Genomic DNA, 23137 nt, shown 5'->3' on the forward strand with positions numbered 1-23137 from the left:
ATTAGTTTTGCAAGGTCTCACATAATCCACATTAAACGATGACCTCCATCTTATCTACAAAGCATTCATATTCTCCAAAGTATACTCACAGTATAATTCTATACTAAGATTAAAAAAAGTATTCCTTAACATATTTATAATACAGCAGTAGCAAATGATAATTACCGATTAATAATGCATATTCATGGGTTTAAGTGGGCCTTGTATATAGGCTGGAAACCAGCCCCCACCTCTGCTGGTTTCAACGTCGAAGAAGTGGAAAAATGGTCCAATCCATCTGCCCCTGCTTGGCATATAAGTTAATGTTATCATTTCAGACTAAATAATTTTTTTAATGATTTTATTAAAGTAAAAAAGTGATATCGATCTCAATCCGCTCAGTATTAACGATCTCATAATAAAATACAGATAAATAAACCAAGATGATATTTTACTCAAGCGCAGCTGGATTTTAGAGTGATTCATAATAGATATTATGAAAAAAAGGGTAAAGGTTAATTTTATGATAAATCAGATAAAAAATTACTTGCACATATATGTAAAATTAATTAATTGATCCAACCACATGGAGTCAAAAATATATAAAATACGCAAATAATACAAACGAAAATGGAACCAGTTCCGGTTCGGGTTGATTCATCTCCTCGAAACCCCGATGCTGCGGAGACCGCTGGCGCTTACCAAAACCCGGAGTTGAAACCCCGGCACCGCCGCAGCCGTCGTCGCCGCAGCCGTCGTCTCTCCTTCGATTTTAGCCTTCTCTCGGTAGAATCTTGGCAGCGGCCGCACCGGAAGATCTAAAAACATGGCCAGCCTCTTTCCTTTCTCCGTCGTTGGCCTCGGATTCCTCTTCCTCGCCGCCCTCGAGTGCCTATCCGCTGCCTCCGCCCCCTCGTTCCTCCACCCTACCCTCACCCGACTCCGATTCCTGGCCTCCCTCACCCTCTCTTCTCTTTCCATCCTCTCCTGCCTCATTTCCTCCTTCCTCTCCTCCACCACCGCCTCCGATCCCCTTGGCGCCGCCCTCCCCCTCTCCTCCCTCGGCGCCGTCACCCCTTTCCTTTTGTACTCTTTCGCTGGCCTCCTCTCCCTTTCCTCATCCTTCGCCCCCTTCGCTCTCTTTCCCCCTTCCCTGCTCGACCTTCTCCTCCTCTTCTCCTTCGGCCAGGAGTTCCTTCTCTTTTACCTTCGCCGCAAGGACATCGACGGCGTCGAGAACCGCTACTTCGACCTTCTCCTCGCCCCCATCCTCGTCTGCGCCGTGTCGACTCTCCTTGCTCTAACTCGTCCCCGCTCCCCGGCTCCCCGCGTCGGTCGTGCTGCTGGTCTCGCCCTTCAAGGAACCTGGTTCATCCAGATGGGTTTTTCCTTCTTCACCAACGTCATCGCCGACGGCTGTTTCCTCCACGAGCGGGGCGGTGTTAACTATACCATAAAGTGCAAGACTCATCAGGATTACCACCGGGGAAGGGCGATCGCCACTCTCCAGTTCAATTGCCACCTCGCGCTCCTCGTCTTGGTCGGCTATGCGGTCTACGGGGTCATGGCCGGGAGGACGGACAACGCACAGGGTTACAGGCCCTTGAGTAAGGAGATGCAAATGACGGATGTTTCGCCTTCCAATTTTACGTTGGATTCAGATGAAGAGGTGGAGATTGTCACAGCAGGCACAAATTCTGCCAAACACCAGAACGATGTTGTCTCCCCTCCGTTGGCGGACGCCGAGAGTTCTAATGGACCTAACTGACAAGGCAAACAAGGTCGGGTCTTCTAATTTACCTCTTGATTCTGCCATTGCCAAAGATTGAACCTTTTTGAATTAAAATGACATCTATATGAACGCTTGTTCTGTTGTGTGATTTACTGTATTTTTGTTACGTGATTACACATGTTTTTTTTTGCTTGTCGTTGTGAGTTGTATTAGTATGAAATTGAGAAACGATCATCAATATTAGTCATTTTAGTTCCTTCCATGTGCCCACACAACTCATTGATTTTTTCCTTATAATATTCTTGATCATATAACTTCTTGAATTATCAATTAGCCCTAAAGACTAACATGATTTAATCAATATTAGTGATATTTGTTTGTGGACATGACATGAAATTTTTTCTTATCGGTTCATTCTGTGTTACTGAGAAAAACTACTGTTTCTAGTCAAATTTCACTTGATCTTTCTATGCTATTAGAATTTACATAGCTATTTCCACATTCCCCAAATTTCGAGATATAGAATATAACCAGATGCTTCCTTTTCCTCTTAAGTTCTGATATGCACCTTATGTGAAAGACAACCGAGATAAACGAAAGTTATTGTACAGATTGTTTCCTTTCAGAAACTACTTGTTGCAGCATTGTCCAGGAAACATCAAATTCCATATGAAAACTACAAATCAGCAAATGGTAAGCTCAACCTGCACTTATTTCTTCTCCTATCCATCAGATTCTGTAGTAACATGAGTTAGAACTGAAAAGTACTGCAAAATCATCATCAATATGTCTCAAAATCATACTAAAATGTAGGTTGCTATCCTAGACAAATTTTGACAAAGACAATAGAGGATGATTACCATTGCAACATAGTCTAATTCATTTAGGTGCTTTTTTGAGCAATTGCCGAATGATACCAGATAGGAAGAACTATAGGATTTAGTGCAACATTAGGCATACATGATAGAGTACCAGACTAGTACTGGTATTTCCATTGGAGGGGTTTTAAGCTCTAGTACATGCAAAATCTACTGTCTATGTTCTATAAGATTCTATCTAGCAACAAGAAAAATATGATCATCTTACTATTTTATTAAAAATCTTTCCCTTTTACTAACTAACTTTGGTGAAGCCTAAAATAAATTTACGTTATTGTCCTTTTTTCTATTCACTTTAAAAATAATTCCAAGGTTTATTAGTAATTCTACAAGCTAAACAATCATTGATCTAGAGTTCAAGATTCAACTGCGGCATATTATTATGAATTTTTCTCATCATTAATTTTCTCTGGTTGTTTTATATAAAAAAATATAGTTCTCTTTAGTCTCACATCTTAGAATTGACAACACTAGGATCAAAGAAGTTTCTATAAATATTTTAGGCCAACGATGTTAAAAAATATACTTTTCTTAGTTTTTTTTACTAAGATAAGTATAATATTAAATTAAATTAATTTTTTACATAGGGAAGCCCATTACAGTAGTTTGTTGCTGGGATTCTCTAGCGTCACCCTTGCATTATTGCACTATTGCATGGGTCTGACGAATCTTACCCAAATAATTAATTCTTGGTTCTGAACATAAGGGTGATACTCGAAAATCCAAACAATTCGGATTTTCAAACACCCAAATAATTTAGATTTTCAAAAGGCAGTTACTTTACCCTAATGACTCTACTTTAGTATTTTAATACTACGATACTTTAATTAATATAATTTAATTTCATTATAAAGAGTCAATGTGGTTTCAATGTATGTTGCACTTTTGAGAGGAGTTTCTGAACAAACTACGAAAAATCTGATAACAAGAAGATAGAAAAGTTAGTATTATATTTTCCTTCAGGACATTAGATACAGAATGAACATTGGATTTTTTTTTAATTGTTAGAGATGTTTACACGCAACGCGTTTGCATGATCACTAGTATATTAGAAAAAACCTTCAGGTAGTATGATTTTTCTAGAAAAAGTAAAATATGGTCATATGTTAGCAAAAACCTTCAGGTAGTATGATTTTTCTATAAAAAAACAAAATATGATCATATAACTTGTTGGTAAAGTCCCTTTCAGCTCTAGTACATGCAAAATCTAGTGTCTTATGTTCTATAAGATTCTATCTAGCAACAGGAAAAATATGATCATATATTAGAAAAAAATCTTCAGGTAGTATGCTTTTTCTATAAAAAGCAAAATATTATCATATGTTAGCAAGTAGTATGATTTTTCTATAAATAACAAAATATGATCATATAACTTGTTGGTAAAGTCCCTTTCCCACGTAATAAAAAAAAATAAAAACAAAATATAAGATGGAGCTTGTTGCTATCTAGAGCTACTTTAACTTTAATTTAGTACTATAGCTTCAGCTTAAACTATCGCCATGAACTTAAACGACTAATCGTATCAAAGAGCAAAAAGCAACGTAACAACCCTGTATAAATTATTTGCTTCTACCAGCTTGGCATCTCCAATTCAAAGTTTTCCAAGAGCTTTGTGAAACTAAAAAGTTGAACGAAAAAGCTCGAACCACGGTGGCTATGAGGTTTGAGGTTTTTATTTAAAGAGCTGTATTGAAATTTTAAATTTTTTTTTTCTAAAAAATAGTAATGTTGGTGAGACCACTCTTTAATAAAAATGTATGATTAGGGTAAAAAAAAATTATTGAAAGGATTTTTTAATAATAAAAAGAGAAGTAAATTTTTTATATTTTTGATGTGACTTTGATATAGCAGATTGGTGATAAAAAAAATATTTATTTAGAGCTCTAATGAGTGAGGATGTCTTAAACTTGAAAGGCAACTATGGAATTACTTTTTCTTAATATTACAATTAATTCCTTAAGAAACAAATGGAACATGTGACAACAACATATTGTTAAAGGGAGTAGTAGAATGCAAGAGGGTGGAATACACGCCATCTTTAGTTCCACTGAGGGAATGAATTTTTATTTGTAGAGACCAGCTTGATCCTCTTCCTATAGATCCCAAATAAGCAATCCCTAAGGGAGCCGTTGACTTCAACTATCATACATGCAAGATCCATACTAGATTGATTAACTAGTCAGCCTACCTCTTATATGTTCGGCTCATTTTGTAAGTCCTCTTATGGTGTACTGTGGTTGAGATATACGGTGGTTGAGACATAATGTTATCATATGAGGTCTTAAGATCAAAATTCAGTACGTCCGAGTATGTCTTTTTTTATGTCTTGATCACCTACACTAATGTCTAGTAGTCATCCGTGATTTACCTCCTCCGTGTTGATCTATGACGGGTTGACAGGAGTGCTCGGGACGAACGAATCACTTTTTATCACTTGACGACTCATCTTTTAACTTCTCCTATCCTTTAACTAACTTGATGGTCAGTTATAAGTTGAATTCATAATTTATTTTTCTTCATATAACTTGAGATGAACTATGAAACACGTCTAGGATTAACATAATTATCTTTTACTAAAATTGACAACCCATCTTTTTTGTCTTAGTTGTCTTTTAGTGGCATGTTTTCATCCTCTTTTCTCTTTACTTAGGAAAAGTGAGCCACTGGTTCTGATCTTTAAAAATCAAGTTGTATCGAGGGGATTTACATGTCCACATAAGGGTTTACAAATATACTTGATCATCAAGAGATCTACTTGAAACTAACTCAACTTGCCAAATGTTAATGTACGACTTTACTTGAAATCCAAACAACAAATTCGTTTGATAATTTATCATCTATAACAAATGATGCATAGAAAGCTGACCTCCATGTACAATACATCTAGATTAAGTGCATAAATTTTGTTAAACGTGAAAAATATCATCCTTAAAAAGAAACCACAGTTCATCTCTGAAACAGGGTTCTTTGTGCATTGGATATGTTGTCTGCCAATAGTAAATCTGGGGAAACAATTGAAATCATTGGCCATTTGCTCTCAAATTCAAATTCAGTCTTGATCGAAATGAGAAATTGCATATCTGCAGTTATTTCATGAAACACAATCTAATGTTGGCACAATTGGAACAATAGTTGGTCAAGCCACAGATCAGCTACACCAATGAAATCCCTCATTGATAGGAGACCATCCTCATGAAAGGGCCTCTGCAAATTCTGTTGACAGTTGAAGCTTGATAGGAGAGCGGGATACCTAGTGCAATTATCCTTTAGATGTATATCACATAAGTAGTTGATAGGATCTTGTTCCTCTCATAGTACATCATAAAAGAAGATACATGAAGTTCGAAAGGTGACTGATATGGGGTAGATGGTAGAGTCACGTGGCGAGGAGTTTTTTTTTTTTTTGTTTGTAGGTTTTCGTAGATTTCCTTGCCGAAGGAAAGGGAGGGAGCTCTTGCCTCGTGGTATCCGCCTCCGCCGATGGATCACGGCGCTCCATGGCGATGATGAGATGATGAGGTCTCTACCTTTCCACTGCTACCGAACTTTGCCTTTTCCACCGTGTCGACGCCACTTGGGCCCCTTGTTGCCCCGCCGCTCATTTTCGTCAGCCATGCACCCGGTCGGCACCCTTGCCTTTAGACACGACTGGCCCACCCCTTAGTCTTTGTACTCCTTGCCGCTTCTCTGCTCGCTGCCGCGGGGCCCTGACTCTGCAGCTACCTGCTGGCCTGCCATTCTATAGCCGTGATTGCTCGAGGCAAAAGGGTTCATCATTCGGCTCGCCATCCTCAAGTCCACTTCCGTTCATCGATCCCAGTTCCACCGATTGGCATCCATTCAGCCTCGTCGATCCAGAGCTCCTTTCGGCTATGTTGACCCAACACTCCTTTACAGGTCAAACCCACCAGCCATTCATCCCAACTAGTCAATAACGCATGAGACAGTCCGTGTGTTGTCAGAACATGTAGAGTAGCATGGTTGACTTGATCCCATGAGATATTCAACGGTACCAAATATGAGCGATGTAATCTTTTGATATAATTATGGGACATCCTTCTTATCGGAATATGACATCTTGCCAGAAGTGCACTATTTCTCATGACAACTTTGAATATGAGATCCCATTTATTTGTGTTATAAAAGGAGCTCTGTCCTCACGGACCATGGTACGTGAACATATGGACACACATCTATTTCCATTACTCTACTACTATTTACCTTCTTCATCTCACGCCATAGACTAATTTGAACCTCGGAGTGGACGAGCTAGGACACCCCCACCTCTATTCTAACTCCTCCCTCATTCTTTTACTCGCAAGTTCTCCAGACGATTCGGGTCTCTCGGCATTATTCAACGACTCCCTTCTACAACTATATAGGTGACATTAGGCTGGGCAACAATTATCCGGTTGGCTAACAAGAAAGGAGATTTAAGAAGAAAATAAAATGAGAACCCACTTGATCCGGTAGTAAGGGCAGGGGGCCCCGCCCTGTGAAGTCAACGCGCACGTGGAAGCCACAGTGGCAATCGTCCATCCGGAGAGGGCCGGGTCCCACCGGACGTCCGACCGGCCAATGGAATCGAACGTCCGGAGAGGGGTGGGTCCGATCGGCTTGCCGACCGGACGATATACGACTGATGGTTAAAGGCGCCCTGTCGAAATCAGGGTTCCGGCGCTCAGTGGAAAAGGTCATGGGCCGAGCGGACCTCACGCTCGGCCAAAGCCATAAGGTAACACTGCTAATAGTCCCCATAAAGCACGTGATGGAGGATCTCCCCAAGTAAATCATCGCATATGTCCGACCGGATGTTGAGAGAGCTGTCCGTCCGGAAGCTAGATTTGGAGCAAAGAGGAAAAGGACAAGGAACGTCTTTTTCTGACAGCAGGTATGTTTCACGTGGGGGCCATGCTCCAAATCTTGTGACAGGGGATTCCGTTGTCCCATCGAGGACATGCTAAGATTGTAGCAGTATGGGTTAGGGAAGCTCACTGACAAGTCCTTACTGGAGTATGAGCTATGGACACGTGTACACCTCGGAAGGCGTACACTCACTTCTTCGCTGCCCTATATAAAGGCCCTTATTCTTCGCCGGAGGTACGCTTTCTAGGAGTTCTGGAGCCACTTTTTCTCTCTTGAGCTTCGCCTGACTTGAGCGTCGGAGGGTCGCCGCCGGGAATCCCTTCCCGGCCCGACTTCTGTGCAGGTTCGCCGGAGCTGTGTTACCAGTCGAAGATCCACGTCAACAGCCGGAGAGCGCCCCGTGCCCAGCGTCCGTTGGTTCAGCATTCGGACAGGATCAATTTCGCGCCGTCTGTGGGAACGCTCCTGCATCCGATCGGAAACAATGGACGAGGCTGGACGACAACACGCGGTGACACTTTCGACTGAGGAACTCGACGCTCTGATCGAGATAAGGGCCGCCAAGCTTGTGGAGCAAAAACAGAAGGCATCAGCCGAGCGGCCAGAGCAGCAAGCAACGTCAGCGTTTCATCGGGCTCTGTTCCGCACCCCTGATGCCGTGGCAGCCCACCGGGATAGGGGATCTTCTTCGGATGAAATGCCTAGACGAGATAACAGAAAGGGGAAAGCCCCCCGAGCGGACGTATCGCCCGAGCGGATCAATCACCAATTTTCGGAGGCTATCCTACGAGACCCTCTGCCAAAGCACTACACGCCTCCGACGATCGGCGAGTACAATGGAACGACCGACCCGGATGATCATTTGGGTAAGTTCGATAACACAGCTACTCTCCATCAATATACAGATGGAGTAAAGTGCTGAGTTTTTCTTACCACTCTCTCGGGCTCGGCTCAACGGTGGTTTCGGAGATTGCCGGACGGATCCATCACAAGCTTCAAAGATTTCCGAACGGCATTCCTCCACCATTTTGCAAGCAGTCGACGCTACCAGAAAACGAGCGTGAGCCTGTTCGCCATCAAGCAAGAAGCCCGTGAATCGCTTCGAGCTTACATCCAGCGGTTTAACCAAGTGGCGATGGACATCCCAACGGCTGTTAGGATCCTTTGTACGAGGCTAGAGAGGGGGGTGTGAATAGCCGACCCCAATTTCTCGTTTTTCTTCCTATAATTCGTTAGCGCAGCGGAAAAACAAACAAGGAAACGAAAACAAGAAGATCAAACCTCAACGCGTCGATGTAACGAGGTTCGGAGATTAGGGCTCCTACTCCTCGGCGTGTCCGTAAGGTGGACGAGTCCAGTCAATCCGTCGGTGGATGAGTCCCCGGAGAACCGGCTAATACAATATACTCCTTGTGGGTGGAGAAACCTCGCCACAATATTCTTGCAACAGCAAGAAAGGAATACAACAAGAAATACAAGAAGACAAGAACAATGAATGTAAAAACACAGGTTTTCTTGCCTCCTCGCCGACTGGATTTCGTTGAAGCAGCAGCTCCTCAGAACACCTACAACAGCAGGATATCCCAGTCGAGAAGCTCACGCGAAGCTTGCAAAGAAGAGCTCAACAAAGCTCAAGCACCAGAACAGCAGCTCTGTAGCAGAAGAGAAGAGGAAGAAGTTGTCGCGCAGCAGCCCTCGACCCCTTTATACCTGCGAAGAAGACAGCGAAGAAACTAGCCGTTGCGTCGCAACGGCTAGAACCCTGATCGGTCTACGGACCGATCAGGCCCTGTGCTGATCGGTCCCCAGACCGATCAGTTAGTGCACAGAACCTTCTGTGCGTACTCTGATCGGTCTGTGGACCGATCAGGCTCTGACCGGATCGGTCCCCAGATCTCCGCGACATCGTCTCTGATCGGTCCCCACCGATCGGGACATCCTGATCGATGCGTGGACCGATCACCTTCTTTCGCCTCTGTTACTGGCGATCGGTCACTAGGCCGATCGATACCGATCGAGAGTTTCGATGTCGATCGGTCACCGGCCGATCGAGCAACATAGACATCCGATCGGTCGGTGGCCGATCCGAGCTTGGTTTTGCCCAAACCAAGTTCCAAGACTTCAAACCAATATCCGGTCAACCTTGACCTATTGGTACTTCATCCCAAGCATCCGGTCACTCCTTGACCTGCTAATTCCTCGCCAAGTGTCCGGTCAATCCTTTTGACCTACTTGGACTTTCCAACACCAGAAGTCCGATCATCCCTGATCCATCTGGATTTTCCCTTGCCTGGATTCACTCACCGGGACTTTCCACACTGCCTAACATCCCAGTTAGGACTTTCTCATTGCCTAACATCCCAGTTAGGACTTTTCCGGCTTCACTCACGGGACTTTCCAACCGCCTAACATCCCGCTTAGGACTTTCCCCTTCGGCTTCACTTACCAGACTTTCCAACCGCCTAACATCCCGCTTAGGACTTTCTCAAGCCTCCACTCACTGGGACTTTTCCGTGCCAAGTCTCTATACTTGGACTTTTCGCGCCAAGCTCCTCGCTTGGACTTTTCCCACGTCTCCATACTTGGACTTTTCCAATGCCAAGCTCCCTGCTTGGACTTTTCGCGTGCCAAGCTCCCTGCTTGGACTTTTCCAGTGCCAAGTCTCCATACTTGGACTTTTCCAATGCCAAGCTCCCTGCTTGGACTTTTCGCGTGCCAAGCTCCCTGCTTGGACTTTTCCAGAATCAGGTCAACCAGGTCAACCTTGACCTAAGGTTGCACCTACAATCTCCCGAACACCTATTCTTGTCAAACATCAAGAATACAACTCTCTTCTCGTCAAACATCGTCAAACATCAAAACACAACTCGAGTCAGGTCAACTCGAGTCAGGTCAACCAAGTCAACCTTGACCTAAGGTTGCACCAACAATCTCCCCCTTTTTGATGTTTGACAAAATCCAAAATCAAGTTAGGTTAACCCGATAACCTAACTTAGGTTTTCCAACCATCTTCCAATGTCCAATGTTCTTTTCTTGAACATTCTCCGGACATTCTCCCCTTAGGTTAACCCGATAACCTAACTTGGGTTCTCCAATAATTCTCCCCCTTTTTGACACACATCAAAAAGTATTCCAATGTTCTTCCTTGAACATTCTTTCCCTAGCTTAGGTTAACCCGATAACCTAACTTGGGTTCTCCAATAATTCTCCAATGAACACTCTCCCCTTTTTGACACACATCAAAGAGAAAAAGGAGGGTATCAAGGTCAAGAGTTTCTTCCTAATGAAAGTCCCATACCTTTCATTTGAAACTCTTAATTTCCCCCTTGATACTAAACTCAACAATCAACTTAGTGATAATCCCATATCACTAATCCTTAAAAGTCTTTTGGAGTAAAAATCCCCCTTAAAAGTCAACTTCCCCTTGACAATTAGGTAAAACTTCCCCTAAAGGTCAACTCCCCCTTGACCATTGCACCAACAATGTCTTGGCGAGTTTCAAACCTTTAGAAATCCACAAAACCCAACTTCCAGCTGAAATTTCAGACCAACAGCTGAAAATCAGAAACTGGCACGCACTGATCGGTCCCCAGACCGATCAGTATCCCCCTGGATCGGTCCCTAGACCGATCCACGCTTCACTGATCGCACTGGATCGTCACTGATCGGTCACCAGACCGATCAGAACTTCCCTGGATCGGTCCGGTGACCGATCCACACTCTGAAATCAGAGATTTCTGATTTCCCTTCCCGGAAATTCAGAAACTCCTAATAAATTCCAGAAAATTCCAAAAATCGTAAAATTTTTGAGGATACACTCCTCATACCATATACTATCACGGAAAAATAATTTTCTATGAAAATAGTTTCCATTTTTCAATCTTGATACAAAGTTCAAAAACTTTGAAATAGTTCAAGTTTAAGTCATCTTTGTATCATCTTGCTCAATGAAGAATGCTATCACTAGGAAAGTTTCATCAAGGTTTTTCAAATCAATTTTAAAATGTTTTTAAAACCATTTGAATTTAGGACCATAATCTTAGGGCTAGATGTACATGACTTGTACACAAGCTTTCCCTATGATCCTTAATTTCTTGAATTAGGGTCATCTAGGTACAATGACTATGCACCTTGATCCTAACTCATGATCCTAATATCTCACACACATCTAAGGTGCATCAAACCACATTCAAGTCAATTTGATGTGAGATATGGGTTAAGGTCAACTTAGGCTAAGGTCTCATGCATTTTCTAAACACAAATTTGATCTCAATATCAAGATGTGTTCTTCATCCTTAAATCAATTCAATTGATTATTAATGCAAGAGATGATGACATGGCATAAATGATATCATAAATGGAAAACATGTGCCAATGTCATGATGTCATGGCATAAAGTATGAAAACTTAAATAGAGCATGACATATAAACTAGCCTAAGCACTATCATGACATTTCAAATGATGATAAAACTAAACATGATGTCATGACATGTCATATGGCAAACAACCATGGTAAGTTAACACAAATAAAATACCTAGATTACCTATCTAAGTATCCTTAATCACTTAGTTAACTTAAATTCTAATCCTAGATTGCCCAAAGTGCTCCAAGAAAATGTCAAAACCCAAATTGGCATTTCTTGATCTCTTGTTTGATTTATACCATTTTAAAAATTTTACAAGAGTAGCACTTCTAAATTAAGGCCCGGATTGCCTTGATTACCTAAGAGAATATCAAAAATCCCAATTTGATATTTCTCTAGGTTTTTCCACATTGTGTCAATTTAAAGTAAGATTAATATATTCTCACTTTGGCACACTTTACTCTTCCAAGGAGTGAATGATAAAGATTATTCCATTTCATTTTCAAAGGTTCCCAAAACCTTGAAAATGCTCCTTGAGTGTCAATTTCCTCAAAGTTGGGTTAACTACCCTTCTTATTGGAGTTGACACTCTCTAACCCATCTATGGGGTAGAAAAATGCTCCTAGGAACCCAATACCTACTTGAGCTCATTGGGTTCACTAAAAATTCACTAGGGATGACTTCCCTAGCAACCCTCCTAATGACCCTCTTAGGCTTTAAAGCCTTGGTCATTTGGGTCTCATCAAGGTCAACTATAGGGGTGACTTCCCTTGTGACCTTGGTAATGGTCTTCCTAGCCTTAGGTTTTGTTCCATAATCGAATGGAACATTATGATAGGTGGGCTTGACCATTTGGGACTTAGGTTTGTGACCCAAACCCTTTTTGTCCTTGGACATTGGTTTTTGACCCTTAAACCCTAGAGATGACTTCTCCAAGTTTTAAGAGCCTTTTCCCAGTATCAAGTCTTGACCTCAAGACTTGATTCTCCTTCTCTAATACCTCAATTTTTGATTTGTCATTCTTCTTTGAGGCATTCCTAGGCATGTGTCTAGTTGATTTGGGGTTTCTACCTAGGTTTTCCTTAACCTTAGAAGTGTTAATCCTATGGTTAGCATTCCTAGTAGTATCCCTATCTAGGTTGACATGTTTAGCACCTAAGCACATGTATTGATTTCTAGTGTTAACATGCTTATCATTATTGACTAATGCAATAAAATTACTAGCATGTATCCTACTAGACTTGCACGAATGAGCCTTAAAAGATACCTTAGGGTTTGCCTTAGCTCCCCCTATCGATGTGCCCGGTCTCTTGCCCTTGTGAGGTTGCCTCCCCCTCGGACAATGGCTCCTATAGTGTCCCCGTTGCTTGCATTGAAAGCACACCACGTGCTTCTTGCCTTTGCGTGTTGGGACTCCGGCTACCTTGACCTTTGGCGCCGGTGGAGTCTTCCTAACTCTCTTTGGACATTTGCTCTTGTAATGTCCATACTCCCTACACTCAAAGCATAATATATGTAATTTATTTGAAACTAAAATGCTTGAGTTACCTAGGGTTTGGGATGGATGACTCCCTCCTTCATCCCTTCCGGAGGTAGAATCTTCTTCTTGCTCCGATCTTGAACAAGAGGAACTCTCCTCCTCTTCTTCCTTGGATGTTGAGTAGCCCTCAACTCCCAATTCGCTCCCTCCATGATGTGAGCTACTTGGCTCACTAGGCTCCTCTTCATGGCTTGAAGTGGAGCTCTCCTCATGGTACTTGGCCAAGTTATCCCATAATTCCTTGGCATTGTTGTAACCTATCTTACACAAGATGTTAGTAGGCAATGAAAATTCAATTATTCTCGTTACCTCTTCGTTGATTTCGGATTTGTGAATTTGTTCTCTTGTCCACTCCTCCTTCTCAAGTGGTTTTCCTTCCTTATCCACCGGAGGAGTAAAACCTTCTTGTACACAAAACCAATTCATTATGTTAGTCATAAGAAAGTACTTCATCCTTACCTTCCAATACGCGAAGTCGCCGCATTCGTAGAAGGGTGGAATGGTGATGTCTTCTCCATAGAGATCCATCTCTAGCCCGTGCTCCCCCGGGTGTTGATCCGTCGAAGAGCGGCCTCGCTCTGATACCACTTGTTAGGATCCTTTGTACGAGGCTAGAGAGGGGGGTGTGAATAGCCGACCCCAATTTCTCGTTTTTCTTCCTATAATTCGTTAGCGCAGCGGAAAAACAAACAAGGAAACGAAAACAAGAAGATCAAACCTCAACGCGTCGATGTAACGAGGTTCGGAGATTAGGGCTCCTACTCCTCGGCGTGTCCGTAAGGTGGACGAGTCCAGTCAATCCGTCGGTGGATGAGTCCCCGGAGAACCGGCTAATACAATATACTCCTTGTGGGTGGAGAAACCTCGCCACAATATTCTTGCAACAGCAAGAAAGGAATACAACAAGAAATACAAGAAGACAAGAACAATGAATGTAAAAACACAGGTTTTCTTGCCTCCTCGCCGACTGGATTTCGTTGAAGCAGCAGCTCCTCAGAACACCTACAAGCTCACGCGAAGCTTGCAAAGAAGAGCTCAACAAAGCTCAAGCACCAGCAGCACTTGGCAGAAGAGAAGAGGAAGAAGTTGTCGCGCAGCAGCAGCCCTCGACCCCTTTATACTGCGAAGAAGGCGAAGAAACTAGCCGTTGCGTCATAACGGCTAGAAACCTGATCGGTCTACGGACCGATCGGGCCTATCGATCGGTCCCCGTGCCGATCGGTTAGTGCAGAACCTACATGCGTACTACGATCGATGCGGACCGATCGGGCTCTGGATCGGTCCGCGACCGATCCGCTTCCGACATCGTCTCTCGATCGGTCCCGCGATCATCAGATCGGTCCCGGACCGTCGCATCGATCGATGGCCCGACGTGGACCGATCACCGCCTTCTTTTCTGTTGCCGATCGGTCACTAGGCCGTCGATGAACCGATCGTAGAGTTTCTGAGATCGATCGGTCACCGGACCGATCGAGGCAACATCCCTGGATCGGTCCGGTGACCGATCCAGTCGGTTTTGCCCAAACCAAGTTCCAAGACTTCCAAACCAATATCCAACAACCTTGACCTATTGGTACTTCATCCCAAGCATCGGTCACTCCTCGACCTGCTAATTCCTCACCAAGTGTCCGGTCAATCCTTTTGACCTACTTGGACTTTCCAACACCGTAAGTCCGATCATTCCCGATCCATCTGGATTTTCCCTGCCCGGATTCACTCACCAGACTTTCCACACCGCCTAACATCCCGCTTAGGACTTTCTCATTCCTAACATCATCAGGACTTTTCCACCGCTGGCTTCACTCACGGGACTTTCCAACCGCCTAACATCCCAGTTAGGACTCTGCCCGGCTTCACTCACGGGACTTTCCAACCGCCTAACATCCCAGTTAGGACTTTCTCCATTGCCACCTACTGGGACTTTTCCGTGCAAGTCTCTATACTTGGACTTGCCAAGCTCCTGCTTGGACTTTTCCCAAGTCTCCATACTTGGACTTTTCCAATGCCAAGCTCCCTGCTTGGACTTTTCGCGTGCCAAGCTCCCTGCTTGGACTTTTCCAGTGCCAAGTCTCCATACTTGGACTTTTCCAATGCCAAGCTCCCTGCTCGGACTTTTCGCGTGCCAAGCTCCCTGCTTGGACTTTTCCCGAATCAGGTCAACCAGGTCAACCTTGACCTAATGTTGCACCTACAATCTCCCGAACACCTATTCTTGTCAAACATCAAGAATACAACTCTCTTCTCGTCAAACATCGTCAAACATCAAAACACAACTCGAGTCAGGTCAACTCGAGTCAGGTCAACCAAGTCAACCTTGACCTAAGGTTGCACCAACAACGGCCACCTCAGAAACCATGATGAACGCCTTCACACAAGGCCTGGTGGATGGGGATTTCTTCCGATCGCTCATCCGAAAGCCGCCCCGAGACTATGATCACATGCTACACCGGGCTAACGAATACATCAACATGGAAGAAGCACAAGCGGCTAGGAAAAAAGAAGCTCCAACCGAGCGGGCTCCCCTGGCCGAGCGAAAACCACACGCCACTCATCAGCCGCCCAGAGGACCAAGGGTCGAAGCAATTCGATCCCTCCATGTCCGATCCCATGTGCAAGAGGTAGCTGCCGCTCGGCCAAAGCCAAAGAAGAAATGGACCCCGATGTTCTGCTCCTTCCACCGGACGGATACGCACAATACAAGGGATTGTCGAAGTCTCCCCTTCGTGGCTCACCCCGTCCCCCGGAATACCAGACGACGATCTCCCTCCGTCGACAGGAGACAAAGAGCTCATGAAGCCGGTCGGACGCAAGCTGATAGGCCACAGCAGCAACAGACTCCCGATCGGCATCGTTCTCCAAGGTAGGAGAATCGCCGAGCATCTAGAGAACGGTCCCGACCGTCCACTCGGGAAGAGGAAAATAGAAGCAATACTTCTCGAGGCGAGATCAACGTTATTGCTGGCGGACCGACCGGAGGAGACTCCAACCGAGCTAGAAAGGCGAGCGTCCGCCAGCTCCAAATCCATGCCGTTGGCTGCAGCCAAGAACGGGCGAGCGGACCGGAAATCAGTTTCGGGCCAGGGGACTTGGAAGGAGTTGAAGTACCCCACGACGATGCTATGCTCATCAAAGCGGTAATAGCTAATTACACAATTCATCGCGTATTTATTGACACAGGGAGCTCAGTCAACATCTTATTCAAGAAGGCGTTCGATCAGCTGCAAATTGATCGAGCCGAGCTGGTACCCATGACAACTCCGCTCTACGAGTTTACGGGAAACGAAGTTCAGCCGGTCGGACAGATCCGGCTGGCTACCTCGCTGGGAGAAGAGCCCCTCAGAAGGACAAGGACAACAAATTTTGTGGTGGTCGACTCTCCCTCGTCCTACAACGTCATTTTGGGACGACTGGCGCTCAGCGAATTCCGAGCGGTCGTCTCAACCTTCCATCAGAAGATCAAGTTCCCAGTGGAGGACAAAGTGGGAGAAGTACGGGGAGATCAGCTAGCAGCTCGGCGATGCTATATCGAGATGGTCCGAGCAGAAGCCAACTCCGCTCGGAAGACGCCCCGAATCGAGGTAAACGCCATCACTGAGAAGCCACCTTCTTTAATTTATGAAGAAAAAGAGGAGGTACAGATTCACCCAATCCGATCGGAGATCACGACTTTTATTGCGTCCGATCTGGAGGAGAAGCAGAAAGAGGAGCTGATCCAATGCCTCCGAAGAAATCACGATGTCTTCGTCTGGTCGACACATGAGCTGCCCGGAATTTCGCCGAGCATAGTGCAACACGAGTTACATGTCCGACCGGACGCTCGGCCGGTAAAGCAGAGAAAAAGAGATTTCAGCGCCGAGTAGAACGTCATCATCCGGGTGGAGGTGGAGAAGCTTCTGGAAGCCGGCCATATTCGCGAGGTTCAGTTCCCGAGCTGGCTGGCGAACGTAGTATTAGTCTCCAAGCCGGGCAACAAATGGAGAGTGTGCATAGGTTTCAGGGATCTCAACAAAGCTTGCCCGAAAGACTTTTACCCCCTGCCCCGGATAGATCAGCTGGTGGACTCTACGGCCGACTGCGAATTAATCTGTATGCTCGACGCCTACCAGGGCTATCACCAAGTGCCGCTCGCCCGTGAAGATCAAGAAAAGGTCAGCTTCGTGACGGCCGACGACACTTATTGCTACAATGTGATGCCGTTCGGATTGAAAAATGCGGGAGCCACATATCAGCGCTTAATGAATAAAGTATTCAGAGAGCAGATCGGGCGGAACCTAGAAGTTTATGTGGACGACATTCTCATCAAATCCGTCCGAGCGGCAGATCTCTTCAAAGACATGGAGGAAACCTTCCGAACGCTGCGCAAATATGGAGTCAAGCTAAATCCTCAGAAGTGTCTGTTCGGAGCAAAAGGGGGGCGTTTTCTAGGGTACATAGTGACCGAGCGGGGAATTGAAGCAAATCCCAACAAGGTGAAAGCCCTACAAGACATGCCGCCCCCAAGAAATACAAGGGAAGTACAACGTTTGACCGGTCGGATAACCGCTCTATCCAGATTCATCTCCAAAACGGCCGACTGGAGCCTTCCTTTTTTCAAGATCTTACGCAAAGCTACAAAATTTCACTGGGACGAAGAATGCGATCGGGCGTTCGAAGAATTGAAGACGTATCTTAATTCTCTGCTTGTACTTGCCAAGCCGATCGGGGGTGAGTCACTTTATATTTATCTGTCTTCAACTGAGCATGCTGTAGGCTCAGCACTGGTGAGGTCTAGCGGCGATGAGCAGCCGGTGTATTTTCTGAGCCACATTTTAAAAGATGCTGAATCTCGCTACACTGGGCTCGAAAAGCTAGCCTTCGCTCTGGTCCTCGCCGCTAGGCGCCTTCGTCCCTATTTCCTGGCGCATACCATTATTGTCAAAACCAACAGTCCGCTCGGACGTGTCCTACTAAATCCGGAGGCATCCGGACGGCTCATTAAATGGACGACGGAGTTAAGTGAATTTGATATCCAATACCAGCCCCGTTCGGCGATCAAAGCGCAATCCTTGGCCAATTTTGTGACTGAGGTGCAAATGCCGGAGCCGGAAGCTATGTGGAGAATATATGTGGATGGATCGTCCACTCGACTCGGAAGCGGGATTGGAATATTGCTGCTCTCCCCACAAGAAGAAAAAATGCACCTGTCCGTCCGGCTGGATTATAAAGCTACAAACAATGAGGCAGAGTATGAGGCCCTCATAGTTGGTTTGCAGGCAGCACGATATGTGGGAGCCGGTCGGGTAACACTCCACTCGGACTCGCAGTTGGCCGCTCAGCAACTCTCTGGTACCTTCGAAATCAATAGCGCTCGGCTCAAGCTCTACGTTGAAGCCTTCGAGAAGCTCAAAGCTGATTTTCGAGAAGTTATTGTTCAGAAGATACCCAGAGCAGAAAATCAAGCGGCCGATGAGTTAGCCAAGCTCGCGAGCTCAATAACGTCGGTCGCCATTCAGCAGCCAATTGAAAAAGTATTGTTGGTGGCGCACGTCGACCGGATGGAAGGCCTCACATTTTCAAGCGACTGGCGGACGCCCATCATAGAGTTCCTCCGCTCGGGCGCCACACCATCCAATGAGTATGAAGCCCAGCTGCTAAGGAGGAGAGCCGGGCGGTTCACACTCATCGGTGATCAGCTTTATAAAAAGGCTTTCTCACGCCCGTTGTTGAAATGCGTGAGCTCGGAGGACTCGGCTTACATCCTCCAAGAAGTACATCAAGGATCGTGCGGAGGACATCCGGGCGGACGAGCACTAGATAAGAAGATCCTGCTAGCTGGATACTTTTGGCCGACTTTACAAGCAGATACCGCTCGGACAGTGTCGACGTGCCTTTCATGCCAAAAGTACCATAACTTCAACCACCGACCGGCAGAAGAAATGAAGGCATCAACAGTTTCCTGTCCGTTCGATCAATGGGGAATGGATATTGTTGGTCCATTCCCGATGGCGACCGGGCAGCGGAAATTTTTGCTAGTGGCGGTTGATTATTTCTCCAAATGGGTGGAGGCCGAGCCGCTAGCCAAGATCACCGAACAGATGGTCAAAAAATTTATCTGGCAACACATCATCTGTCGGTTCGGCATCCCTCGCCGCTTGATCTCAGACAATGGGCGGCAATTCACAGGGAAGATGCTAGAGGATTGGTGCAAAAGCTACGGCATCGAGCAACACTTCACGTCCGTGGCTTATCCCCAAAGTGACGGTCAAGACGAAGTGGCCAATCGAGAAATTCTTCGTATCTTGCGCACTCGGCTCGACCATTTGGGAGGAAGTTGGCCAGATGAAGTGCCGGGCATCCTATGAGCCATCCGAACGGCTCCAAAGGAAGGGACGGGCGTCACGCCTTTCCACTTGGTGTATGGTGGTGAAGCAGTCATTCCTGTTGAAGTCGGAGTCGAATCCGCTAGGATCCAAAGCTATGATGAGGGCAACGCCGAGCGGAGTCTGGATCTGGTCGAAGAGGAAAGAGCCAAGGCGTCCGTCCGGCTGATGGCGTACCGGCAACGGATGAAGCAAAATTACAATCGCCGCGTAATCCCCAGATCATTCCAGGTCGGCGATCTTGTTTGGAAGAAAGTCAAGCCGGTCGGCGACGTCAGCAAATTGGAGGCACCGTGGGCGGGCCCCTTCAAGGTTATTGAAAAGCTCCGCTCAGGAGCATATTATTTGGAGGATGAAGCCGGACGGCAGTTGGATCGACCGTGGAGTGCAAATCATCTCCAGCCTTATCGAGTTGGATGAAAGGTGCACGAATATAATTCATTTTTGTGTATATGCTAGTCGCTTATGTACTTGTAATGCAGGAAGCAAAAAGATGAAAACACATTGAGCAATCTCCGCCGAACTGCTTACTGCGTGAAGACCCCTGGCCGTTCGGCCGGGGCATATAAATATATGAGCCGCACGCTCGATAACGAAGGCCCCTCGCCCCTCGGCAAGGCATATATAATCAGTTAAAGTTAACCGTAAAGGTCGTCGAGCTCCGACGTTAAATATCGAGAGACGAGCCGACGTCTATAAACGTCCGAGCGGAAGACCGTCGAGCTCCGACGTTAAATATCGAGAGACGAGCCGGCGTCTATAAACGTCCGAGCGGAAGACCGTCGAACTCCGACGTTAAATATCGAGAGACGAGCCGGCGTCTATAAACGTCCGAGCGGAAGACCGTCGAGCTCCGACGTTAAATATCGAGAGACGAGCCGGCGTCTATAAACGTCCGAGCGGAAGACCGTCGAACTCCGACGTTAAATATCAAGAGACGAGCCGGTGTCTATAAACCCTCCGAGCGGAAGACCGTCGAACTCCGACGTTAAATATCGAGAGGCCGATGCTATAAACCCTCTCGGCGGAAGACCGTCGAGCTCCGGCGTTAAATATCGAGAGGCCGGCGTCTATAACCGTCCGGCGGAAGACCGTCGAGCTCCGGCGTTAAATATCGAGGGGCGGCGTCTATAAACCCTCCGAGCGGAAGACCGTCGAGCTTCGACGTTAAATATCGAGAGACGAGCCGGCGTCTATAAATGTCCGAGCGGAAGACCGTCGAGCTCCGACGTTAAATATCGAGAGACGAGCCGGCGTCTATAAACCCTCCGACGTCTATAAACCCTCCGAGCGGAAGACCGTCGAGCTCCGACGTTAAATATCGAGAGACGAGCCGACGTCTATAAACCCTCCGAGCGGAAGACCGTCGAGCTCCGACGTTAAATATCGAGAGACGAGCCGACGTCTATAAACGCCCGATTGGAAGATCGTCGTGTGGGTGAGGCCAATAAGAAGGATGCAATTCCTCCGGAAACTCGCCTTCAATATCGATAAAACCGACTCCACGTCCTGCTCGGCTCAGAGCACAAAGGTACTTAAGCGGAAAGGTAACTCCAAGTACTTCGCTACACTCGAAATAAATAGCCGAGCGGAAAGGTAACTCCAAGTACTTCGCTACACTCCCTTTCGAATGCCAGAAGAGTGATAATAGGCGAGTGGACGACACACATGCTAACTTAAAAGGACAGCGTGCAAAAGGAAAACACTGCATTCAAATTAAAACTTTAGGCCGGGCGGCCTAAGTACAAAAAGGATCATATCTAGCCGAGTGGCCGAATTACAAAAGTTACTCTATGTAATCGTAAAGGGTCTTGGGAATGCTTTCCAGGAGCGCCACTTGATCGCCGGTCGGAATGGTAGTGGACTCTGGAAGAAGACCCTTGGACTTCAGATAGTTGGTGGTCGCGGTCATAGCCAAGTCGAAGGCTGTGTACATCCGCTCGCAGATTTTCTCCGAGAATTCAGGCGAGCGGATGTAGCCCTGTCTTAAGGCAGCAACTCGACTCGGCTCGGCATCTTGATATTCTTTGAAGGCCGCCTGGGAGCCAGTGAGGGCCTCATTCAGACTCTGAAGCTTTGCCGCGTCGGCCGAGCGACCCACCTTCTCTCTGTCGAGCTGCTCCATCAGCTCTTTTACCTTAAGCTCCAGGCCCCGAGCCTCCACGTTCTTTTTCTCCAAATCGGAGATGGTCGTATTTTTTCGGGTGGTGGCCAGGGTTAATTTTGTGTCGAGCGACTTGACTTGTCGCTCGGACTCGGCCAGGGCGTGGGCCTGATCGGCCGTTTTCTTCTGCTCGGACGCCAACAGATCTTGAGCTTTCTTCAGCTCCTTTTGCAGCTCGAAGTAAGACGGGCCCTGAGAGCCGGACGGACCGCCTGCCGCCTTCAGTTGCCTCAGCTCCTCGTCCACCATAGCCAGGCGGTTGGAGACGGCTATCTCTTCCACCCATCGCTGATGCAAAAAGGCGAAATTGTCAAAGGCCGAGCAGAAAAATGCAAGTGAAGCTTAATAAAAGAAAACTTACCCCCGTGGACTCCTGCATATGGCTATTGGCCAAGTTCCGGAGGGGGATCATTGCAATGCGTGCCCGAGCGTCGGCCCACATCTCGGCCAGGGGCCCTTTCAAGGTGATGGTATGCTCGGGCGCGGTTGGCCGGTTTGCCTCTAGCAGCAATTCTTCAGTCGGGAGATGAAGGGTGACCCGTACTGTGCGGCCGTGACCAGGGATTGTCCGACCGGGATCAGAAGCCGGCGCAGAAAACTGCGAATGGATAGTTGAGCTCTTAACCGGGTGCCGAGCGGGTGGGCGGGTGCTGACCGGAATAGCCTCAATGGGGGCTTCCGGCTCGTCCCATTCAGAAGGAGTCCGGTCGGACGAAATGGCTTCGACCTCTGGCGCCTTACCTCGAGCGGCGGCGGTTGCTCGCTCGGACGGTTGGACCGTTGACGTGGCCGAGCGCAGAGGAGTCTCCACTCGGCGCCTCTTTTGTAGAGGCTGCTCCTCCTCCCGAGCGGAACCTTCCTCGGGTGCAGTTCGTTCTTGGGGAGGGGTGGCTCCGCTGGCCACATTTGGCCGACTCAGCCTGAGTCCCGCTCTCACCTTCGTGGGATCCGACCGGATGGATACCCAAAGCTTCCATTTCTCTGGCCGCCGCGGCTTCCAGAGCGGCCGCCTTTCTCTTCAAAACGCCGGCCATCACTGAATCCATGACGATGTCCGCTGCAAAAGAAAGAAAGGAAATCAGTTAGCGATCAAAGCAAATGTCCAAGTAAAGTTCTTACCGAAGCTGGCCGGAAGAGGAGTCCGTATAGGACTCAGACCGAAGATATACATCACTCCTTCATGAAGGAGCTTATTGATGTCGAGTCGCAGACCGGCTAGTATGTTTGCAGCGTGGAGGTAGTCCGGTCGGGTCT

The 23137-nt window shown here is 46.6% G+C and overlaps 1 protein-coding gene across 1 annotated transcript; it reads left to right on the forward strand.

Moving 5' to 3' along the window:
* Positions 1-617: 617 nt before the first annotated feature.
* LOC122035181 lies at positions 618-1973 on the forward strand. Its single transcript, XM_042594586.1, has one exon. It carries the CDS (start codon positions 806-808, stop codon positions 1745-1747), a length of 942 nt encoding a protein of 313 aa, XP_042450520.1. The 5' UTR covers positions 618-805; the 3' UTR covers positions 1748-1973.
* Positions 1974-23137: the final 21164 nt, after the last annotated feature.

The sequence above is a fragment of the Zingiber officinale genome, chromosome 11B (genome assembly GCF_018446385.1).
Source record: "Zingiber officinale cultivar Zhangliang chromosome 11B, Zo_v1.1, whole genome shotgun sequence".
Lineage (NCBI taxonomy): Eukaryota > Viridiplantae > Streptophyta > Magnoliopsida > Zingiberales > Zingiberaceae > Zingiber > Zingiber officinale.

What these genes read in the sequence shown, in the direction of transcription:
- LOC122035181 (XM_042594586.1), top strand. Translation starts at nt 806, where the DNA reads ATGGCCAGCCTCTTTCCTTTCTCCGTCGTTGGCCTCGGATTCCTCTTC.